Source organism: Abramis brama (assembly GCF_963993115.1).
Source record: "Abramis brama genome assembly, chromosome: 5".
In the NCBI taxonomy this organism is placed as follows: Eukaryota; Metazoa; Chordata; class Actinopteri; order Cypriniformes; family Leuciscidae; genus Abramis; species Abramis brama.
The window spans coordinates 8876487-8903046 of NC_139967.1; the positions used below are offsets into that span (position 1 = coordinate 8876487).

General features: G+C 38.6%; 1 protein-coding gene across 1 annotated transcript in view; it reads right to left on the reverse strand.

Moving 5' to 3' along the window:
• The window catches only part of sema4c (sema domain, immunoglobulin domain (Ig), transmembrane domain (TM) and short cytoplasmic domain, (semaphorin) 4C), a 60507-nt gene that overhangs the window by 28174 nt on the left and 5773 nt on the right, over positions 1-26560 (reverse strand). The window contains exon 2 of the mRNA XM_084113976.1: positions 3102-3318. Within this exon, the coding sequence (XP_083970102.1) occupies positions 3102-3204 (103 nt within the window). The 5' untranslated portion in view covers positions 3205-3318. The remainder of the gene's footprint in view (positions 1-3101; positions 3319-26560) is intronic.

Here is a 26560-nt window from a genome sequence, read left to right on the forward strand (position 1 = left end):
GAAAACACCACGAGTCTCACAGATGCTTGATTATGTGTAGTTGATGAAACCTCATCACACATTCACACAGAGACACGTACAGCGCTTTGATAATGAACAAAGGGGGAAAATGGGAATGAAAAGACGTTTAGTTGCAGCCTAAAGACAAGTGTTTGCAATGATTGTGACTCCTCTCTGTCTTTAAGATGGGGATAATTGTGGAGGAGGGGTCTTTAGGGGGTGTGGGTGTGGAAAGTACTGGGTAAATATTATCTCTGCAGCAATCCAGCTCTCCACCTCCAACCACACACACAGACACACAGACACAGACACACAGACACACACACACACACACACACACATACACACACACACACACACACACACACACTACTGCAGCTCTAAATCCCTCAGATTGCCAGTCTAAGCACTCTGCGCGCTCACACACACAAACATTAAAGTGCACTCCGATGCTATGCCTGTTTTTCTGGCTTTCATCCTCCCCGAAAAGCGCATGTGTGCTGTGCAGGCCTACTGTTTATGTGGTTTAGGGCCCAAACGAAGTCACACATGACCTGAAACAGTAGTTAAACACACACTGTAGACACACTGTGTACTTTTCTGTTCTTTCTGGACTTTCTTTGACGTCCCTCTCACTTGCTGTAACTCAACTAAATCCATTTCCTGTCCATTTAAGGCTGTGTTCCCAGTCACTACGATCTCTACCGAGGGCTTAAAAGGAGATGTTATCAATTTATGGGTGTACATAAAATCATGAGTACTGCTTAATGTTTATTGTAGCTGTTTTAGATTAAAACAGGAAAAGATTGAGGGGCAAATTAACTAAAGGCTGTGCCCCTTTTGCACGCAGCATTTCAGCAATCTAGTTGAAAGTTGCTAAGCTATAATATTGTGGTGCCAAGAATATTTAATTTAAGCCAAATCATTCATTTTACACGCCTCCTAAGTATACTACGGTATTTTTTTTTTTTTTTGTTCTCAAAAGTGACAGTAAAACATTTGTAATATTACAAAAGATTTTCATTTAAAATAAATGCTGTTCTTTTTAACTTTCTATTCTTTAAAGAATCCTGATTAATCCTTGACATCACAGGAATAAATAACATTTCGAATACGTTTAAATAAAAAACAGTTTTTTAGCCCATTCCCAGACATCGGTTTTGCCAGCCAGCACCAGCATTTTTGATCATTTTCGCAAAACTTTCATGGCCACCAGAATATTTTGTTGTATGAATATCTGAACATGCAATATATCAACAGAAAGACCCTCTGCTTTTAAACAAAAGTTTACAAAAAAGTTTTATTCTAGCTTCATGCATTCTTTTTTATCAACACTTGAATATGGGTTTCATAAAAAAGGCAACAATTTGAGCAAAAAGCGGAGAAAATCGCGTTTTTGACAAAAACTACATCCAGATCGTATTCATGACCAATGAACAAAACACAGATGGAGTAGATCGAGTCCATCAACACCCCCAAAGCTTCACAGTCCTATAACTTTTCCTGGGTCGACATTTCATTCGGTAACAATTTCAAGTTTCGATTTATATGCTATTTTATGTTGATGATCGCATTATTTTACATATGCTATCGTTTTTTTCTGCTTTTTTTTTGCCTGTGTTTTGATCAGGATATTCTGTACTCTTTCAGAAGATGCGTAATAGCGCCCCCTACCATATAACAGTGAAAACACGGTAAGCCAGAAAATTCTGTTAATGGTGGGGAAAGAGTTAAATTGTAAAAAATAATAATATTACCATTTAATCAAATAAATATAGCATTGGTGAGCATAGGACACTTCTTTCAAAATAATTTCTAAAAATCGTCCGACCATAAAAATCGACTTGCTCATTTACAAAATGCAGAGCTACCTGGCACAACTGACTGTGATATTGTGTTAAATTGTTTTATTTTTTGGAATTTATCATTCTACCCTCCAATTATTTTTTTGAGTACATTTTCTATTGATCTTTATAGAAGTAATTCATCAAATGATGGAGAAGAGCATTATGACAGGGCATCCATCCAGACATGCGGCGTAGACTAGTGCACTTTCTGCATTTTAAAGAGCCGATTCAGGTGTCTGGACTACAGTAATGAAGTGAAGTTTTACAGTCTCAGCATAGTAAGCCACATCACGCTAGTCTGTTGCAACCTTTTATTCAGGACTGGCATGCAAAAAGCTAATTGAAATCAGTGCTAATTTTGAGGGTGTGTCTGTGCCGTTAACCTGATTTTATCGCAAATACAACACAATAATCAATCTCTTAGACAGGTTTTTATTCCATATTGCTGTAAAACAAATCTACAAATGACTAAAACAGGACAGAACTTGAAAAACAAAATTGTGAAAATAAGTTTCCAGAGCGTTTTCAGTCTGACAGCCAAAATTATTTTTATAAGCTCACTGGCAAATTGTTTTTCTCCTACTTTAAGCATAGACCTCATTAAATGTTGTCAGATGTATGCTTAAAAAAATTCAAGAAAAATATTTTGCCAATGAGATAAGAAAAATACACATAATTCAAATGATATTATTTGAAAACAAATCTTGAAAAAATATATGCAATTTTGCTTCTCAAGTAAATGCATTTTTATGGATGCTTAGATGTCTTAAAGATGCTTAGAAGTTTTTCCAGGAATAGACAAATATACTGATAAAGAAAACTATTTTTTTTTTTTAAACAGCACTCTCACCAGGCACAACTCATTCTCATTGAATTCCCTCCAGAGGAAGAGTAAGAGAAAAAGAGAAGTAGAGAGCGGTGAAATAGAAAACTGTAAGAAAAGGAGAACAGGCACAAATGAAGTGAGTGCAAATGAATAGGGATGTAAGCTCTTTACAATAAAAGCCTATAAAACCATGCAGTAATGTGATATCTCAGTAAATTCAAAGCAGAAATCACGCCTCTTATCTCAAATCTGCATAGAGAATGAAGGGAGGGGTTGACCGAAGAAAAGAAGAAAGAGACGGACAAATAAAGAAAGTGCCATAAAAATACTGTGAGAAAAAAAACGGGAACAGGACAGTGGGCTCATTTGCTGCACAGTCACAGCTGGGAGGAATCGCTCATAGTTTTGTTTGGTCATTAGATACTCACCATTATATTTAACTGTCTTGCGTGGGACGGGGTTCCAGTTGACGCAAATCCCCTTTTCAAACCCGATCACGAACATCACGAGAAGAACTTTCGCACACCCCATTTCTCTCCGCTCCCACTCCTTTTATTCTGCTCCACGGAATGCAGATTCAGATTCTGAAGCGAGGGTTCTGATTGGACGACGAGATGTGGAGGCTCCAGATGCGCACAACGGCTCCTGTCAGGGGAGATAAAGAAAACAAAAAAACATAAACAAAAGTGATTACAAGACGAACGCCAACATCCCTAGAGCCTTCTTGTCGCTATCCCAATTGAGCAGGAACTGTTCATGGAGTGAGAAAACACAGTCAGGACAATTTTAATGACATATTTTACACTCTTTCAGAAGGTACAACGATAAATGCATCTTGGCAGAGCACCAGCCAAATTGAGGATGCTTGTCAGAGCAAGGCTGCATCAACACAACTCACAATCGTGTCCAATAGAACATGTCGCACATTTAAGAAGGCCTGTTTTTGACAGTCACTGACAAACGAGACGTGCGCTTGTAATTATAATTGGAGTCAGCGTTCTCCTGAATGCATTATGATGATGCCCGAAGCAAGGTTTCAAGGGAAAGAGTGGGGAAAAAAGGCCTGAGTGGTCCAGTCTGTTCAGCAATAGCCGTTTTCACACGTTTGCTCTAATCATCAACTCACACCTGTTTCTCTCCATTAAAAAGGGAAATTAGGGCCTTGATAATATTTGCTGATTTGAGAGCAAACCCATTGACTTTTAAATGTGCGTCAAATGTCAAATACTGTTTAGCGGTGAAGATAACAATGTAAAGCTCTCTCTCTCTCTCAGCCTGCACTGTGTTTTATTATGCAGTCTGAAAAGGTTGTGTGAATTTAAATGTTCGCAACGATAAGAAAGTGTGGAGTGGTGGCCTCTTGCCATCATTGGATCGAGATGTGGACCTGTGCGGTAGCAATCTCACAGCCATTGATTTCTGTTTTTCTTTTTTCATTAGCATGAAAGAGAGAGAGTCAGATAAGAGAAGTCAGAGATGGTGGCGATTCACTCCAAATGAGTTGTCCGTTATAGAGGGGTTGCAATATAGCAATTCGATGACTCACATCTCCACTTGCACAACATTTTTTATTGGATCGATGCGCCATTGCTTATATCTGTGTTATATCTGGAATGCGTCAGACTGTTGTGACAGGTGCTGTCTACTGGACTTTTAAAAACAAGTGATTGTGTTCTCTCTGCACTTTTTCTTGCATGGCAGTTCCAAACTAAATATGCTATGTTGCTCTCTCCCTGCATATATAATAAATAAAAAAAAAATTAAGATTTATAAACTCTATATGTTTTTAAAATAACAATTCATTTTTAAAATGTTTTATTATGTGATATATATATATATATATATATATATATATATATATATATATATATATATATAAAATGTAAAGATATTTGTTAGGTATGTTTTAATATTAATTAATTCTGTACAGATTACATATTTATAGCATATTTTTTTACTTTTAAACCTATATGGCAAGAACAAGGAATTTCAAAACAATTACAGTTTACAGTTACACAGATTCCAAAAGAATAAATTAATAATTCATTAGTATATACAAAAAAAGTAATGTAATAAACATTGTCCTTCTGCCAAAGGACGTGATCTGTGAAGATGGACGAATATTCAAAGAGCGTGTTTTGAAATGAACTCCTCCCTAAAGAAAACAAATGTCCGCCGTTTTTTCATGCACGTCCGGAAAAAGGTCAAAGGTGAGTGATGACCAGCTTTGTGGGTCTAAAGCGTTTCCCATCTCCTTCCAATCTGCTCTTGTCTTCCTGTCAATAATAAGCTCTTCTCTAGAACCAACAGCCAATCCCCATGTTCATCATCTAAACTAAAATAAGACCCTTTGAACTATGACCTACTGACCCCCAAGAGACAGCAGATGTCAAGGCAACAGCATGATGGTGGACTGTGACCATACGGATGCACAAGAGGAAACAACTCCACCCCTCAACATAAACACATCTTTCCAGTGTCTCACTCAAGAGCTTTCCTCCTTCCTTCCATCTCTCGTTCCCCAATCATCCCTCCTTTAATGAAACTTAAACAAAAGCCCTTCGCATGTCAGTGGCCGGTAATTTCCCAACATCCTGCCACTATCTCTACACCATGTCAACGATTGCAGAAACTGACCACTCAACACCAGCTGCTCAACAAATCCTCAAAAAAGAACCTACGTCAAACCCAAACTCTCTTGAAATGTACACTGCATAAACAGAATGATCAAAATAAAAGAAATCTGCCTTCAGCATATGATCTATTTATTTCAGTATAAGATCAGATGGCACTAATCAAAACAGGACGGCATGCTTTCATCCCCTAGAGTAACAGGCAGGGTTCTTTTATAGCCACAGATGCAGGGCAGTAGGTGGTTAGAGGAGCCACCAGCCCTCTCAAGGTCTCCGTACTGGCCCTTAAGTCTTGTTTATGCTTGACGCATTCAGTCTGGCGTGAACCACCGCAGACACGTACATCTCAATGCCACTGAGAGCTGTTTACTCTATATATTTTCCATTGGATTATTTTCCAAAACGACAGGCAACCATGAAGTGGAAATATCAGGTGAACCAGCAGTAAGTGTCAGTAAGTAGTAGTAAGGTAAAGGTAGTTGGTCATATACAAGAAGCAGACAAAACAACAACGCACCTAAGTTAATATTTTAGTCTTAAGATGTCGACTTCCAGATTTAAAATCATTTTATGAAATCAATTTACTTTAAAAGGCATGTTACTGCATTAAAAAAAAAATGGGGTAGGATTTAATTTGAAACAATTTTCACTAAAAAAAATTACAAAATTAAAAACATCCATCCATCCACCCATCAATCCATCCATCAATAAATAAATAAATAAATAAATAAAAAATCAATCAATCAATCAATCAATCAATCAATCAATCAATCGGATCTTATCCGGCTTTTTTTTTTCAATTTCAAACAAGTCTTTATCAGGGCAATATATAAAGTTGGTCTTGACAAACTTTGCTTTTTAGTTCAAATTATGAACACACTAATTTATTAAAATTTTACTTCCTTACATTCAAAATCAAATTTAAATGCATTCTCCATTCAATTCTGAATGGCACACAACCCTGAAACAAACACCTCTATTAAATGAACTTCCATTTACCGCCTGCTTTCCGCAGGTGATAATAGCACAATGTTAATTGCGCCAAGCAAAGAGATTTGTGCACAATCTATAATAAGCCTGATTTACATAGAAAGGAGGTGTGATTTGCACTGAAAAGAATGACAATGATTTAATTTGAATAACACGGCACAGCAGCTGCATTCCACCTGGTTAAACCGTATTGCGTTTGTGAAATAAATTAGGCATTTTGCACTGAAATACTGCAGACAAAAGTGGCGTGATGGTTTAGTGAACTCAGCCTTCAGAGTTTCAGAAAGAGTCTCAGGACTTCAGAGTGACTCTGAAGCCTGCAGTCTTGTGCTGATGAAAGTGTTGAGCTGAAGGTTTAATGCTGTTTGCTCTTTGTTTATGCCTTTGTGATAGGGCCTGCAGCTGGCATGCATGTATTATGTATGTTTTTTTTGTAGAAGAAAGTGTGAATGTTGTTGTGGTCGGACTGCATGTGTGCTGTAAGTGTGACTGATGATGTTAGAAGTGGGAGTGTGTGAAAGAGTGGGAGGCTGACAGCTTGTGTGTGTGTTGAATGATTGAGTGTGTGTGTGTCTGCTATGACATCAACAGGCAGTGTGATGTTTCATCAGTGAATGAGAATAGATGAAAGTCTTAATAATCAAATGGAGTTTGATCAGCTGCAGGCGCGTCCCACTTCCTATTCCACAGGAAAACCTTCCTGTCACCGGGATCCCCCCTCCCAGTGGCCCTCGGCCCATAGAGCAATAGCTCCACGATCAAGTGTTAAGATGCCCTCTGGGATCATCTGTTCCCTCTTTTTTCTCACTTTGTGTCTACAATTATGTAGATATAACCCTCTTGTTTTCATTTATGGGTGTTACTTTAACTTTTATGTCCCATGGGTTCATTTTCATGAAAGTTTTTTTTTTTTTTTTGTTATATAAAAGTCATAAAGCAATCTCAGAAAGCTATAAAACTATATGTCTAAAACTATACTGTTTAACCCTTGTCCCAGACCCAGGCTTTCAATCTTAAATTATGAAAAATACATTGTAAAAGTTTAAATAAAGAGTGAAATAAAATAAAAACTATTTAAATATTTACTGTGTGAAAATGATTTATGTAATTTTTTTCACACATGTTATGACAGTAAGGTCACAGTTATAATAATAAAGTGAAATATTATTTCCATAACCACTATTTCCAGCACATAATGCTAATAAACGGCATACTTTTTATGTATGTGTATACTTCCTAGGACATTGTTAGTAGAAAAATTAAATTAAATAATTAAAGTGTAAAAGTGTTTAAGAGAGTGTCTATCCAAAAGTCTGCAGTGACTAAAGTGCCTATAGTTGCAGAAACACTAATTTCCTACCAAACCAGATGTAGGTGGTGCGTTATTTTCAATAGACCTTTTAGTGCCACTCACTGGACATTTCACTTTGAAAGTCTTGCGAAATGTGCGGTGCAAGATGCAATGTAATGTCATTTTGCAGAAAAGTCGCCACAGGCAAGTTTTTCCAATGAGCCTATGGTTGGTAAAACCACATCTCTTCCCCCCTCTCTCTCTCTTTCATCGTCTCTTTATAAACCTTTCTCTCTGAATATAATCCATCTCTCTCTGACCTTGCTCTGTCAGTTACTCTAATGATGAGTTTTAAGCAAAAACTGATGAGTGAGTGTGTGTTTGGTTGGTCATGTGTGTGAGAGAGACTCTCACGTGTCTCCCCTGCTATGCCCCATGCCATCAGGAGCAGGGGATGCTGGGATACCCTCTGTGACCTGTCATTATTGCTGCATGTGTTGCCAATTCAATCAGCTTCATTAACGACAACTGCGACAACCTCATTACCCAGCTGCTTTCACACGTGTGGCACATCCATAGGTTGATTCCCAACCTCACATCAATGCTGAGTTAGCGCACGGTAGCAGATCAACAGAGCAACAGCATTTAGCAGACAATGCAACGGTAACCACATTGTGTGCATACGGTCCCACAGGGGCCTTTAGAAGAGAGACATATAGGCTGCTGTGCTTCTGTTAAAGACACCAGCGATCAGCGAAGGAAATAGCTATGCGACAGGATTGGCTTTAACATTATGCAATAACGATTACGGTTATGTTCTACTTTTATGATTTCAGCAATGACTGCTGGAGCGCATAATCATTTCAGCAGAGAACTGTAGCATGTTTGGAGAGCTGGTTAGGAGCCTGGCAGCAAAATTCAGTATTTTATGTACAATATCTTACAGGGACACGGTTGCATTAGTTCCTGTTATTGTGCAGGGGTATAATATTATACATATTGAAATACATACAAACCCTACGCCACTACATTCATTGCAACACAACCACCAAAACATGACACAAAGCAAATAGTGAGCATGTTGAGCGATACCATATACTAATTTACTTTACTACAAATATTTACTATTTTAATTTTTTTATGGTATAGGTACATAAGCAAGCAGACAGACAGATGGACAGATAGATTGACAGATAGATAGATAGATAGATATATAGATAGATAGATAGATAGATAGATAGATAGATAGATCAGATAAACAGATAGACAGACAGACAGACAGACATATATAGATAGATAGACAGACAGAGAGATAGATAGATAGACAGACAGATAGATAGATAGATTATACATCTCTCTCTCTCTCTCTCTCTCTCTCTGTGCGTGTGTGTGTGTGTGTGTGTGTAAACCCCCCCTTAGGCCATCTGTATAGCTGTGTCTTACTCAGGTTGAGTACTTTTGTATGTTAATAGGCTGGAAGTGCAGGACGCCCACTGTGCTCCCTCGGGGGTTAATTGTCCTGTAGGCCGAACTTTTTTCCTCATCGTTCTCCCTCCGCCCTGCAGTTCCTGACAGCCGGAGGTACTGGGGCCAGAGGTGGGCAGAGGTGGAGAGGCTATTTGTGTCCTCTCTCATTGACATCTATGTCTTCCCGCTGAAATAAGTGAAAGTAGAGAGAGAAGGGGTGCAGAAAAGGCCACGATGCACCTCTGCACCTCTCCAGTGTTTCCTGTTAGCGGAGTTAATGGGGAGTCATGCGGTGCTGCTCTGCAATTGTCTAGCGATGCTGTACGATACGAAACTGACACCTTCATTCCACACGACTCACATCCCACAGTTCAATACGGAGAGAGAGAGAGAGCAAAAGAGGAAGAGCATTTTAGCAGACGTTAAGATGAGAGATCAATGATGAAATCTGGTGGGATGTAAACAGGAAGGATCTCAGTGACGGAAGGAGGACAGATCGAGTTTAATCAACATCCAGCGCACATCTGTAGGAACACTGGGTTGTATTTATGCTGATTCTCAAGTATCTGCGATGCACTCGCATGTCATGTTGGGACAAATTTGGCTTTTCGTATCGCTGGTGTTGTTTTTCTTTTATTTTGCTGAGAAGGCACTGCGGTGTCTATTCCGAAACACGAATCCATCGGTCCCTGCACTCATCTCCGGATATCTTTAGTGTTTGTGTGTTCGAAATGCACATTTTACTGTCATGATATGTAGTTTTGCTTCTTTTCAAATCCCTCCCAGCACACTTCACCTCAGACTTCCCTCTTTATCTTCCTGTTTCCTTTCTTCTCTCCTCCCCGCACCCTGCTTTTATCATCTTCCTTCCCCCGGCCTCCTCCTTCCCAGCATGCGAGAGGGGGATTTAGGCGGCGTACAGCTATTTATGATCATCAACCAATGGCCAGATTCAATCCATTCGCTTCCTCTACGCAAATAAGAGCTTCAGAGATAAAGCGAGATAAGCAGAAATAGAGGGATTGAAAGAAGGGATCGCTGTGGGTTATTTTTACTCTTTCTCTTGATTGAGTGAGAGTCCCTCTTTTGTGTGCAGATTCGGCGACGGCGGGAATACAAACGACTTGCCTTGTTTTCGCCACACTGTTATCTCAGGCAATTTGCAAAAGTCTGAGGTCTTCAATTTAACTGAATGCTGCTTATTCTATCGCAACAATTGCATCACACAACAATAATTTGTCTCTGATTTCTCCCGCACGCCCCACTACCCCAATCTAACCCAAATCATCCCTCCATCTCTCGTTCACCATCTCTATCTCTCTGTTTTGTTCCTTGCCCTATAGGACCTATTTGTTTCACCGCCGTGCTGCGGTCAGGGGAGAGAAAGCTATCTGTGGAACAAATCACTTTTTCTCTTTGACTAGTTTCTCAAATACCTGTAATTTTCATCTCATTTCATCTCCCTCCCTGTTTAGCTCAGATCCTTTTTTTACTCGAGAAGTATCTAAAACTACATTTCTAGACAGAATAAAAAATTTTTTTTCTTGATTCTTATTTCAGAAAACTACATAATGCAGTTCATTATAACCAATTCATTCATAAAAAGCTTGACAGGTCTGATCAAGTTCAACTGTTGCTACAGCACTCTTAACAATGCCCATTGCATATTACAGTGTGTGGGCATTTTAAAAACATAAAACTAAAAAAAAGACAAGTTAAGCTGATTTGATTTCAAGAACATGGATGGAAGATTGCTTAAATTGTATTCCTAGTGAGCTGCTTTGGTGACCTAGTGAGCTACACAATGGTGCCTCCAAGAATCCTCAAAAGTGACTGATTTGGAACGCTCTTCATAGGCAGCAGCTCAACAGACTTGTGAAATGCACAAGAGACTATTGATTTCAATGGATTATGATGTAAGCAGTTTGCTAAGCTAACGAGATGCTACACTTTAAAAAATGCTGGGTTGATTCAACCCAAGTTTGGGTCAAATATGGACAAACCCAACCGTTGGTTTAATTTTTTTAAACATTTTTTAGAGTGTACTCCAAAAATGCACAGCACACACAAATATTAGGTATTGTTTATTGATTTAATCAAAAATTCAAGCATAATTTACCTACTCTCATGTTGTTCTAAACCTGTATGCGGAACACAAAAGACGATTTTGTGAAGACTGTTGGTTTATTAATGCACTAAGTTGACACTGCATCATAAACACATCTCTACACTGGATGCGAGTGATTAAGCTAGCATTCCTGTATCTCAAACAGTAGAGCATGATGCTAGCAACAGCAAAATCCTGGGTTCGATGCATGAGCTGATGAAAAATATATACCTTAAATGCAGTGCCAGACACTTTGGATAAAAGCATCTGCCAAATGCATAAAAGACTAGACGCATCAAAATCCAAACCACTCCCTTTATAATCAACAAAGCTGTATGAAGCGCCCGTCTGTGAAACTACTGGCCTCAAAACATACAGCCATCTTCTCTCTGGGTCTTCCTTATCTTGAGTCTTTCTTCTGCTTCTAACTCTAAAAGTACCAGAGGACCTTTTTTTACTCAAGTTCCTGTGGGAGTGTAAGATACACACACAGACAAGTGACTGAAGGTCACGCTAGCTCGGGGGGTGAGGGGTGGGCGCTTTCAATCAGGTTAATGTCCTTCTCTAGAGAGTGATCTCTCTCTCTCTCATTCTCTCTGAGATAGAAACGCATCCACATGAAAGGGGACGGAGAGATGAAGCCAGGGTGTCTGAAATACTCCCTCATATAACAGACTGTCAGCTGTCACACACATGCATATAATAGATGAAAGAATCCATTGTGTATCAAGAATATAGCACAAAAAAAGAAGAGAGAGTAACGAATAAGACAGGAGGGGACGTTTAAACAGATTAGGTTTCTGAAGAGTTCATCCTTTCACCCTGTGATCGATTAGAAGATATTGTTACACATGCTATAATAAAGCACAGTCACATTGAATCACTAAGAAAAAAGGGACGCTGTCCCTTTGATTATGTTAAAGTTGCACACCCACGCACATAAAATTAAGTTCTGCGAATATCTCATATCAGATTACTTTAATCAGATGACCTGCAAACTCAATTTGGGCCATAATAAGAAGCACAACCCATCTGGGAGAGCTATTGTGTGTGTGTTTCTGCTGTTAAAACGTTTAACCCCTAACAGAGAGTCCCTCTGCTTGGAGTTGAACCTTCCGAACTACAGTATTTAAAAAAAAAAAAAAAAATCCCCATGGCTTTCTAGGATGCATTGGAAATGAATGCACACTACTTAAGGCAAGGAAATGTAACTAAACTAACGGTAACTAATGGAAAATACACAGAGGCACACATAAAAACACACTTGTGTACAAAATGTCTGCCGGCACGTTTTGCTACTGTGCTCAGTGTTGATTTTCCAAAATAAACAGGCCATCAGAAAATCTCATTTCCATTGCTTCTTCACCTGTGTGGAAAGAGCTACAACACACACACACACACACACACACACACACACACACACACACACACACACACACACACACACACACACACACACACACACACACACACACACACACACACACACACAGACACAGACACAGACACACACACACACAAACTCCAAACCGATCCAGTGGTGGGGCTGGATGTTTTTCTGGTGGAGAATGTAGGATCTGAAAAACACCTGCACATAATAAAGTTGAACTCCTGAGTTACACGGATAATCTTTCGCATACCGTAGCTATCTAAATGCTAGCTTTTCAAAGTTAATTATAACTACTAAAAACTAACCTTACTGAATTTAATTAACTATTGCACTAAAAGTTGATCATCTGAGTATTTAGCTTCTCAAAACACACAAATATTTACATACTGTATCTTAATGCTAGCTTGATACAAAGGTAATATTATCAACTAGAAACTAAACTTTACTTATTTATTCTAATCTTAGGGTACATCTTAATCACCCCGCTAGTTCAATAGTTCAATAGGGAAAAGGCCATTTTAAGGACTGTCATAATCGCAAAATCACTGTGCACAGAAAAGTTGCTCCCTAAAAAGTCCCATAATGCACCATGAAAACCAGGGACCATCGTTGCTCATTATGTTGCCTTGAAATAAATTCTGAAGCATGAAACATAAATTGTGTGATCATGATCAATGCAATGACTGATAGCATAAACATACATCGCTCAGGTTATGAACATAATCTAGCTAACATTTATAATTTATCTACAACTGAAATGTGACAATCAAAGTATTTATCATAAACAGTAAAACCCCCAACTATTGCACTAAAAGTTGAACTGAATTTTAAGTTGCTCAGTAATCTAATCTAATCTTAATTTACTGAATCCAAAAAACACTGTTTATTTATGAACCAGTTTTTCCCTTGAAAAATACTCTGTTGGTCAAATTCAGATAACTTGTAGTAACAAGTTTCAGCAAACTTTCTGTCTCACTCAGAAACCCTTTCAATGGCCTCATGAATTAGACATGTGTAGCCCATGCATGCTGTTTAAAACCTCTCGTTTAATAGCAAATCGACCAAGGGAAACTGTAATGAGTTTCGGAAACAGTACTGTTGTAAAAGCATCGCGGCCATGAATAAATTCAAACCAATCTGACCACCTTTTCACCTATGGAGAAGAGCACAGAGAAGTCAGAGCTAAATTAAAACATCCCTTTATTAAACCCTGAAATCAAGCGTGACAGCGGCATAATACGGATGATTCATTAGCTGACATCGCTAACGCTAATCACAGCCGTGCAGAGCGTTTGGGAGACACTGCTGAGTCATATGCTCTCTGATGCTTATCTGAGGCCTGCTCTGGCTTGAGTATGGTGAAGACGCTGGTGCTAGCAGTGATAATTATGAGAGGATTGGCTTAGCGCTTACTGCGTGAGTTTCATATTGGACGTCATTCGTTCAACTGTGGTTTTGGCTTCGACTTCATTGGAACTTTTTAAAGTGTAAAAAGTCTTGCTCTGTGTCCCATTTTGCATACTACCCATCCTAATTAGCATATTCCAAATCCTAGCATGTTGAAAATAGTTTGCCTGAAGGGTGTAATTTTTGATTTGTGAATGGTTTGATAAAATTACCCAAAATCCTTTGCAGAATAGAAAAGAAGATCCCAAAAATGCTCAGCAAAGTGTGCACTGCATATCAACTACAAAGGGGGGCGCTCACAAGCACCATTTATAATTATGAAATGACAGCTGAGACATTCTACAGTCAAAACTGAGAATGATGCAATGCTAAAAAAATTTTTTTTTTAGTAATGAATTTGGAAATGCAACAGTAGTTGATGCATTTTATACTTGATCATACTTGATGGTATGTGAAATGAAGTGAAACGAGCTTAGTATTAAAAGCATTATGTGGAAATTAGCATGCTTGTAAGCACTAGTATTGATCAAAGTGTCCTTTAATTCTACCAGTGGCCATTTGCAAGGTCATTCGTAAGGCCATAAAAGTCTGTCCACACATAAACGGGGCAGTGTGGGTCAGTGAAGCAGAAGTGTCGGCCCGTGTGTGTGCCCTCTTTGTTGAGTGACTGCACTTTTGCATTGACCTTCGACCCCTAGAAGCCAATTATTCATAGGGTCATGATGGCTGACCCTTGCTTTAAATTAACTGTTGTCACACTGACCTTCACCCTCCATCCACCAAAAATAGAAAGAAAGAAGAGAACAAAAAGAAGGAAAGAAGCAATGATTGTGGTTGTGACAAATATGACTATTTAGCACAGTCACACAGCTAGAGCCGCATTCATTAGAGTGGGCTTTGGCTGTGGTGTGTTTGAGCCGATAAAAGCTTGTCTGAGAAAATGCCGTGGGTTGCTTTTGTTATTTCTTTAACTATGCCAATGTGTGGGGAAAGAACCATGTAATACCCTCCACCTGCTGCTGGGCCTGGCAAGAAATTAGCAACCCGCCAACAAGGCTAGCATGGAGACGCTCACACACATACACACACACACACTCTATGACTAGACAGTGTGTGGGAGGACGGCCTTTCGGAGACGGTTGAGAAACAGTCTAGAGAATCTTCTGTGCTAAAATAGTTTCACTCATACGGCACCTTTTAAGAGGTCCGTGACCTTGAAAGAACTTGTGCAACTCTTCTGTCCAGAAATCGTGATGTGTTTAATAAGTTCACTGTAGCACACAGTGTTTGGTGCAAATGTGTTTTATTTGAGCTTTGAACTGCACGCGTGTTTCCCATTTGGCAAAACATTTTTTGCCAAAATATAGTTCAAGTGCTAAAAATGTTTTATATATATATATATATATATATATATATATATATATATAACAATGTTATATATATAATGTTAATCTATATATATATATATATAGAGAGAGATTTTTTTTTACATTTTTCACTTCTGAAATAGTAAACTAAGTGCAATGTAGTGTTGTCGATTATGATAATATCGATTTTCCGATAATACTGAATATCTGAAACACTTCCAATTCTCATTTCCCGCAGAATAGATGCATGAGACCAGCCACGCTTTCTCGCTCTCTCATCTCTCTGACAGCGAGTTGACACACAAACACACCTCCCCTCACTTATTCGTTTCATTTGCTCTGGATGAATATTGCTGGTGTTAATGGGCCTGAAATTTGGCGTGGGATTGCAAGTATTGTACATTATTTTACTCATTCCCGCAGATTATAAAGCTGCCTCTCAGTACTAAATTGAGTATTTGTTTTTCTGCTTATTGCACTTAAACAATACACACAAAATAATGTCAAAATTCCAGTCTTAGCGAGTATTTACGTAGACACAGTTATGTTTTAAGTGAATGTAAACAGTAGAGTTTTTGTAAGTCATGCTTATATTCATTATAAAGTATGTGAGAGGATCTGTATGCTAAATGAGAGTGGGTAGAGAGATTTTGGGTGCCTTTGCTCAGTGTGTGAGTGTTTTGTGTTTATATAAGTGGGAGGATCACAAAGTAATGCTCTGGCTTCATTTCAAGCCTTTTCACAACAAACCCCAGGGCTATGTCAGATTTATCTGAAATTTTCTCATAAAAAAAGTACAAACCAAACAAATCCCATGTTAGGAGACGCCCACTGATATAAACAGCCGATCTGAAGTACTGGATTCAAACCTGACCAAACCCACCAAACAAACTTTCTTTCTCTTATGGGTACATAATTAAGTGTTCCTGTTTATACTGTCCTGCTGTGAGGGCGCTAAGGATAAAGGAAATCTTGCATTATTACAATACAAAACTAGTTGTCTTGTTAGATGACATTTCATATGGGTAAACTTTATGACCCAGAATTACCACCTTATTCTCAAGGACCTTTCTCACAATGGCCGAAATTATATTTTGCTGTATACTGCAAAGAGATTGCGCGAAAGCGACAGATGGTGACTTTGTATGGTGCATGAAAAACAACATTAAGTAATTTGGTTTACTTTCAATTGTTTAAAAATCAGTTTGTCTTGCTTTCCGCATTAGTTCAGCTCCGCTATAAAACAATCTGCTCTCTCATTTATCTGTTTTTGACAGTTGAATACATAATATTTTCTTAATGACGTTTCTGTTTTCAACAACAAGTGTTTGTGAGCCCTACGGCGGTCTACAGACGTCCACGCAGGGTGAGAAAGGAGAGCTTGTGGGTCAGTTTTCCAAAGGTTACTAATATCTCAGCTGTGTTCGATGAGACTGGAGAAAACGGAATATTTTAGGAGAGTTTTATTCATGAGATATGAATAATAGAAAAATGCACATATCCATTTCAAATAAGTGCATACTGACATGCTTTATTGACCGTTAAAAATTTGATGGCTCACCTTTGCGCACATAGACACAGAGGTGAGGTAAGGTTGAGGTGAGCTCATATGTTTACCTCAGACTCAATCCCGAAGGAAATAGTAGAGCTGCTACATGCTTTAATGAGGAAATACTATGGTATCCAGATGATTACTGCAGTCTCTGATGCATCCTAATATATCTTTTCACCCTGTATAAAACATCACATCATAAAAGAAACATCATTGTCCCTAATTACGACGTGATGACATCAAGCCTTTGGGATAAGCCTCACATGCTGGTTCTAATTGCAGTAATTCACACATATGGCCGGTGCTCTAAAATGAATCAATGTTTCTGTTTAAACATCAGGTAAATAGTTTGATGGCAGTCTGTCACTGTAAATTAGCTAATGCATTCTGTGATTGTTAAATTAAAGGAAACCAGCTGGCAGTTGTTTATCGTTAAAAATAATTGAGCTACACGCTATCTTAAGGTTAATTATGACACATCTTGAACCGAAACATTCATGCAGATTTGCAGCTGGAATTCTCAAAAAACAGAACAACAACCAGAGTGAATCATTCATGTGCATTAAAAGATTTCAGGCTGACAGTGATGGTGAGTGCATCTCATGAAACGCGTCAAGAACATGTCCACGTCATATTTCACGGAAAAACCAAAAGGAACAAATAATAAACTATATGTCCATAAAGATTTTTTTCATTGTTTTGCAATGTGATACTACTTGCACACAAAGTGCGCAGAAAGATGATAAAAAATATTTTTATCAGGTACAATCTTAAATTTAACATCATTACTGCATTGCTATTTTTTTTTTATTATAAATATAAATACATACACATTTAAATCAATGCATTACAGTAAATAATGCATTTAACCAAATAGTACAACACTCATTCAGATTGAAATAATTAGAATATAGAACATATACCTCATTTCTATTGCTAAAATATATTACATATTTATTATATTTAAAATATAATATATAGATGGATTAAAATAATCAAAACATAGTGAGGAAGGGTGCTGAATTGTCATTAAAATTACCTTATAAAAGTTAAAATATGTATTTTCTCTTTTGATTTTAGGGTGAAACATACTTTTGTTGGCTTCACCCTGGTAAATAGAAGTGGCCTCTCTGTGTTCTCATACACACACACAGAATATGAGAGTACAGCTGAGCATGTGAGAGCCAGAGAGTGACAAGGAGCAGACATGAAGGGCAGAAACAGACTACTAGAGTAAATAGAGACAGAGGGTGGGCAGATGGATGACACTGAAAAAAAAAACAAAAAAAAAAACAGCAGAGGAAACAGAACAAGAACAGAGAAAAGGTGAGAGACAGAGGGCAAGACATAGTGGAGACGCAGAAAGACGTATTGCATTTAAAGAGACCAAGAGACAGATAGAAAGGGTGTTGAGAACAGTGCGAAGAAAGAAGGGAAAAGCAAATGAAGTCCATAGAGGGAGAGCTGGGAAGGGAGAGGAAGTTCTCTGCGGACACAGATGAGGTCATATTTATTAATAACACCCCTACTAATACAAACAGGCACAGAGTGTGCACAGACAAGGATAATTTTAATGGGACAATATGCACATGTAAGCATGTGTGTGTGCCTGTGTTCCCCTGTGTATGTGTGTGTAGAAGTTTGTTTAGTAGGACACGTTGCTCCTGATATATCTCAGCAGAGCAGATCTGTCAGAGAACACTGCATAGAGAAGAGAAAGAAAGAAAGACCAAGAGAGTCAGAAAAATAGAGGTTACACAGGGCCATGGTGGTGGTTGGGAGCTTGGATGGATTAGAGGCACATCTGTCAAAAGCTAACAGAAACAGAGAGAGAGAGAGAGAGAGACAGAGAGAGAGAGAGTAACTCTGACTTACTGCCAACTGCACATTTTACTGCTGTGATTAGGAATGTCAAAAGTAACGTAACTTCTGTACCACGTCGACACAAAAATAAAACAAGATACTAGTCTTTCTACTGTATCTGTTCTGACTTCAAACAGTCACTTGCATGTATTCTCTGGGAGAACTCATTAAATATATATATATATATATATATATATAAATCAATATATAATCGAGATTCATCAGACCAGGCAACATTTCTTCTATTGTCCAATTTTGGTGAGCCTGTGCAAATTATAACGTCAGTTTGCTGTTCTTAGCTGACAGGAGTGTCACTGGTGTATCTTCTGCTGCTCTTCTGCTTCAAGGTTCGATGTGTTGTGCGTTCAGAGATGCTCTTCTGCAAACCTCGGTTGTAACAAGTGGTTATTTGAGTTACTGATGCCTTTTTATCAGCTCGAACCAGTCTCCTCTGACCCCTGGCATTAACAAGGCATTTTCGCCCACAGAACTGCCACTCACTGGATATTCTCTTTTTAGGACCATTCTCTGTAAACCCAAAAAAATCCCAATAGATCAGCAGTTTCTGAAATACTTAGACCAGTCCATCTGGCATCAACCCACAAACCTTGCCAAAGTCTCTCAAATCACCTTTCTTTCCCATTCTGATGCTCAGTTTGAACTTCAGCAGATCGTCTTGACCATGTCTACATGCATAAATGCATTGAATTGTTGCCATGTGATTGGTTGATTAGATATTTGCATTAACGAGCAGTTAATTTAATATTTATTATTAATAACGTGGCTTAAGGAAATATACTTTTCCAACTGAAGATGTATTTTGTTCAAACCTTGAAATACCAAAATATATATTACAAAATGTACATAAAAAATAATTTAAAAAATATACACACACACATTTAAAATCAAGCTACAAATCAAACACAAATATTTAATTATATTATAGCAGATGTTTTGCCAGTTTTTGATTTTATTTGATTTTTTCAAATTTGATTTTATTATTAATTAATTTCTAAATGGATTTACAATTATAGCTTTTACATTATAGCTCTAAAAATGCTTGCTAATTGCACAATTCACTATGGTGCACTTGCTGTTGACTTGCACTTTTGGGGCCTTTGCTGAAGGATGTCTGTGATGTCCACGAGAACGCAAGGCACACATCGATGCCACCACTGGTACAGACTCAACAGCCCATGCAAAGTGTTCTTCCCCTGGTATTGATAACTGAAATTTTGGCATCATGACAACCAATAGTACATCAGATTTCCAGCAAGTTCATATGAAGTCTAGCTACTCAAAGCCATCAGAATGACCACTAAATCAATCTAACCTACTACTAAAGGCTGTGTATCACTCTCTCACTCTTTTTATTTTCAGGAGACTCTTAGTAGACAAGGATTGAAATTCTATCTCTATGTTCTATAGGGTTGCTAGTCCTGACTTCTTTCTGGTAATGGATCTGTAATAGGTAAAGAGCTAAGAAAGAGGATGCGAAGGCCCCTTTTCTGTTCTACTCAGCGGAAACCATGCAGACGCTCTCAAACCCTCTCTGGCCTCGGTCTAAATTCATTTAGAACCACTTTCGGTCAACGGCTAGCTAATAAACTGCTGGTAAATGTTGCTAAGTTTAAAAGCTGCTATTAAAATCTGCAACGGACCCAGAGGCAATCAACGACTGTGAAATCTTTCAGTGCAGCTAGCTCACATCGCGCTTCGCACGCATCTTTAAATTGATACGTTCAGGGTGCAAAGTGATTTGGTTACAGGCGAATCGGCACTTACAAATGAGAATATATTTTCCGTTAAGGGGAGCAATGAAAATAACATTTCAGAGAGGAACGAAGACACACAAAGCGAGATGAGAGAGTAGGGAAAGATGGGGAGAAGGACGCCACCGGGCTGGCCTGGGGTCAGTGGCATGAAGTGAAAAACAAAAAAAAGTGAAAAACCAGCAGAGAAGAGGAGAGCACTTCAGGTCTCCTCCTGAGAGGATGCAGGCCACCTGTGCAGCATCCTTGATTACACTTGTAAAAAGTGAAGCCAGACACACACACACACACACACACACACACACACACACACACACACACACACACACACACACACACACACACACACACACACACACACACACAAACAGGCGCACATATCTTTGTGGGGACTCTCCATAGACGTAATGGTTTTTATACAGTCCAAACTGTATATTCTGTCCCCTTACACTAACCCTACCCCTAAACCTACCCATCACAGAAAACTTTCTGCATTTTTACATTTTCAAAAAAATATCATTTAGTATGTTTATTTACCCATTTCCCTCATGGGGACCGCTGGCTGGTCCCCACAATGGAGGTGATCTCAGGTTTTACTATCCTTGTGGGGCCATTTGGTTCCCACAATGTAATATAAACAAAAACACACACACACACACACACACACACACACACACACACACACACACACACACACACACACACACACAAACACACACACTTTGCAACAGGTGAAGCAATACAAATGAGATACTGATATGTATTATGTATGTTTATGTATATTATTACAATTATCATTCTGGACTCACAAAATTAACTCCTTTAGACAGCATGACACAGGACATAACTCTTAAGGATGCAATGTAATAGAACATTTTGAAATAAATTACTGCTTCCATTGAGAAAGGATGCATTAAAATGCTGAAATTAAATGCTGATTAAAACAAATGCTGCTCTTTTGTACTTTCCATTAATCAAACAATCCAGAAAAAATATTTCATGGTTCCCACAAAAATATTAAGCAGCAACTGTTTTCAACATTGATACGAATAATAAATGTTTCTTGAGCCCTAAATCAGCATATTAGAATGATTTCTGAAGGATCATGTGACACTGAAGACTGGAGTAATGATGCTGGAAATTCAGCTTTTGCGATCACAGGAACATATTTAATTTTAAAATATATTAAAATAGAAAAATGTTTTTGTAAATTGAAATAATATTTCACAATAGTACTGTTTTTAATGTATTTGTAATCAAATAAATGCAGCCTTGTTGAGCAAAGGATACTTTCAAAAACAAACATTTACCCCAACTTTGTGAAAGGCAGTGTATCTCTCACTCTCTAGACAGACAGACAGACAGATAGATAGACAGACAGACAGACACAGACAGACAGACAGACAGACAGACAGATAGATAGACAGACAGACAGACATATCTATCTATCAACATCAATAGGTTAACCAATTTATTGTGCATTCCTAAAAATAGCAGCATCCCTACAAAAACACCGGCACTTCCATTCCATCAATACTCCAGGACACATGATGCATTCAGTCAATGCACATCATATCTGTGATATACAATCCAGCACTAATATGTAAGTCATACCTGCATCTCCAGGTACATACTAATGGAGTGAAGAGCTTCAGATTACCCATGACAGCCCTAAGCACAGCTTAACCCACGACAATAACCACACACACAATACCGCTTTGTTAACGCCGGGTGGGGAACCCCACCACCACAACAATACAAGTGCACACACAGCGTCACACGGCGATCACAAGCACAACAGCCATGAGACTCGCTCTGTCAGACACACACCTACACACACAGCAAGTGTTTTAATGGTAAGCCTGCGTTATTAATTAAATAAAAGCTCCCTGAGGGAGAGGAGGGGGTGTGTGGATTGTGTGAATTTAATCAACACACATTCAATAACAGCATCAGAAGGCTGGATGGGCAGAGAGCGAGAGAGCGAGAGAGAGAGAGAGAGAGAGAGAGAGTGGTAATGTCACGCTGTGTTGCCGTAGCGCTCTCTTTCAGCTTGTGGCACGATGCGATGCAACAGAACTTGAACACATTAGTCAAATCATAATGAGTGGTTTAAACTACATCGCATTATAATCAACAATGCAGTCCATACTGCAAGCAAGCAGTGCAATCCAACAAAACTAGACCGCACCTTTTATAATCAACAAAGTAGACTATATAACAAGCAAGGGTTGGTGAAATTAAAAATAAAGCACTAAAAACTAAAATCAATCCTTTTAAATGCCACAAGTAAATTTCGACAACATGTAACAATAATGTTAGATGACGGAAAAAGTATCTAAATGTAAAGACAGGGGATTTGTAAATAACAGGGGATTTGTTCCAGAAATATTTTTTGTTATGCTGGGTGAAAGTCTCTTTGCATCCTGATAGCAATCGCTACATGTATTTATATGTATACTGTACAGTATATACTGTCTGTGGAAGGCATAGGACCATAAAATGTCCACTCATTGCATTTGGTCCAAAAAAATCTGAAATAGATTAAATAGATGGAAACCTGTGATGTTATATACTCGGTTTGTGACTACATTTCATGCGTTTCAATGGCAACCCTATCAACGCCTAAATGAATCTGCAGCAGTCAGGTGATACAGGTCAGTGCTCTTTAAGTTGTTTGTGTTCATCATTATTGTGATGTTATGTGCTTTGAGACATGCGGTAGTTTAACGCCGTCTCTCGTCTCATGACACATTGCAAACTCTGCTGTGTGCGTTCATGTGTTTTGAAGGAGGCGTGGCTTTGGAGACGCTATGAAGGGAGGAGGGGGGGGGGGGGGGGGGATGGGGGGGTCTAATGCTTTCAAAGCTAGCTTGCTATTGCTAGCCGCTCCGAAAATTGCCTACTCTACCTTAAAGAATGCAATAATGGATGCTCAAAAAAATCAGATACAGTCTTAAGATTAGGTTTGCGATGCTTCTTGGAAATGCAGCCCTGGTCAAATAGTCATGCCCCAAAAACTTACTGGTTCATAGAAATGATTTAACAAATCAAAATTCTTTTGATACATTTTACCAGGTCTGCTTGTAGTCGATGTAGCCTATACCAAATTTCAAGTGGCAAAATCAGTCAAATGGCCAAGAAGGAGTGTGAAACTGAATCTAGATGTAGACACGCACACGAATTATGATGAAAGATCTACATTCTGGTTCATAAGGTCCAGAAACATATACAAATAAATGTACATTTGCACATTAGAGCACCACCCTGTGTTCAATTCTAACAAAATCTGATAGATAGCATCATATAGACATCCTGCATGTATATGCCAAGTTTACGACTTTGGTTACATACCAACTGAGCAACTGCCATTGAGAAGAATAGGAATGCTATCGGATAGCTATCTCCAGAAATTACAGATGTTCTTGACACTGCTTGTAGTGATGTGACACGACAACTATATTGGTCCCATTGCAATTGACAAGACAGCCTACGCCACAAACACGCATTTGTGAAAAAATTATGGCAGCGATACAATTGTGTTGCTCTTTCACAGCGTGGATGGTGTATTTGTGGGATGAAGAGAAAAGAGAAAGGGCAGAAAGGTATCCAGGGGACCTGGTCTGTTTCTCCCACCCGTCTTTCTCCATTATCCGTCAACCTCTTTTTAAGAGATGCTTTATTGATTTTCTCATGCGTGGTAGAGCCATGGCTCACCAGGGGGTGTTTTCTCTCTCTCTCTCTCTCTCTCTCTCTTTCTCTCTTTCTCCGCCTTTCTCGAAGTGCTGCTATACAATCATAATACAAAAAGTTTTTCTCTCTATGGCTGCCTTTTTTGTGTGTGTCTGAGAAGGAACTTTGCTTAATAGGTGCAAAAAATAAGCTCCTAGATAAACTGTTCCATGTGTGCTGGAGAGGTGAGAGAGAGAGAGAAAGACAGAGAGAGAGAGAGAGGCAAAGGAAAAGAGAGAAGGAGCAGGCAGCACGTGGAAAGGGTCTATTACAAACACACAGGAGCACTCGGCATGAGGATCCAAGGGAAAAAAGACTCACTGGAGGGAAAAGAGATGGAGAGAGGAGCAGAAAGAGAAGGAGTGACTGAGGAGATTGATGCTGTATTTGCTGTCTGCTGGTTTGCCGTTATCTCTGTTTCTCAGGTCCTGAGTTTATGGGCGCTCCCATGCTTTGCTCCTCTATCTTCCTCTCTCTTTTGCCTCTTCTGGAAAGAAATTCTCTCTCTTTCTCAGTTTCCATTTAAAGTACAAAAATAAAATAAAATTTTAATATAATTTAAATAAAACAAAAAATAAATAAAATAGCATCGAACAAAGACAGAATGAACATTACAAGAATAAAGGAATAGAGTTCATCCAAAAATTTAAATTCTGTCATTATTTACTCATCCTCATGTCATTCCAAACAAAACACATGACTTTATGAGGAATATCCAGGCCACTCTTTTCCATATAGTGAATAAGGACTGGGGCTGTCAAACTTCAAAATGACAAAAAGCACCATAAAAGTATCCCGTTCCATGGAAGAAATAAAGTCATAAAGGTTTGGAACAACATGAGGGTGAATAAATAATGACAGATTTTGTTAATTTCTGGCTGAACTATTGCTTTAAGAATACTCTATTGCACAGACAACATTGAATATGATGATCACAGTGGTTTCTGAGGGTGTGCAGCTCAAATATGAATATTGCAGATGCATATCTATCCTCCCCCAGTAGCATTTGCATTTGATCTCTCTCTTTCTTGCTATTTTATATCAGCACGCTGTCTCTATCTGCATTAGTCTCTCTCTCTGAGTGACAGAGCTAGTCTGACTGTGTGTGAGAGGCGCAGCAGGAGGTGTGCAGCATGTAGCGAACCAGGGTTAAAGGTCGTCCTGCAGAAGATGGGGGAGGGTGAAGGGCTAAGCGCTCGCACACACTGCCTCACCAGGGTCTAATGGTCCAACAGCCTCGCTATTGTTACTCCATCCTGTTGGTCTTGCACATCTGGGGGGAGATCTGCTTTGGGGATCAAGCTGTAGAAACGGGCAGAGGAACCCGCCGCCTTACACCAGGAGGCAGAGGTGTTGGGGTGGTCCGGGCCTGTGCGGGGAGATTTTTGTGGACGTATTTCCCGAGGGAAGGGGGGAGGGTTAAGGGAAGGGGGCCGAGCCCAGCTGTGGAGCTGTTTCTGCCCCAATGGCAACACACAGCCACTTTTATTGTGTGTGAATGCTGGTGTGCTTGACTGTTTGTTCCTCTGGTGTTTCCTGCTGCTAACAGTTCAATCTTCAAGTCACACGGGAAAGAATTATGTTAAAGGGCAAAACAAACCCAAAATGAGTTAGATTGCTACATTTTCTGAAGAACATCGGAACATGTTGTTACACTGCAACACGCCTGCACTGTTGTGCATGGTTGAAAGGGCATTGCTATGCAATTGCAAAGATTGCTAGGGTGTTGCTAAGTGGTTTCTAACTAAAAAAAAAAACAATGTAGAATCTAACTACTTAAACGAAACAACATTGGATCCCACTCACTTTATGGACAAAAAGCACTGATATGTAACAAGGTTGAGTAAATGACGATTCTAATTTTTGTACCTTTAAAAAGTACTGCACATCTCAACAAGACACATCATTCATGTCTGTTAGGGCTGCAGAATTCAGAGAAAAAAATCAAACTGTGATTTTTCTGATAAAATTTGTGATTGCGATTTAAATGCGATAAAAAAAATCCAGTTTTGTTGTGCTTGTTTGTAGGGCTGCACAATACGTCTATAATTTTATAATTTATTTAAAATGTTTTATAATAATTACAATTTATATATCAGTATGGCTATAAAATAAGACTAATACTAATGTTAGCATTATTATTACCAATATCATTATTACTAAATAAAAACAAAATAAATATTACCATAGTAATATTTCACTGTAAAAAAATACATAATAAAAATAATAATATATCAATATTTAAGGCTGTTTAAATTTCTTAATTTTCAAACGTTAAACCATAAAACTTATTTTTTGACAGAAAACCGCTAGGAG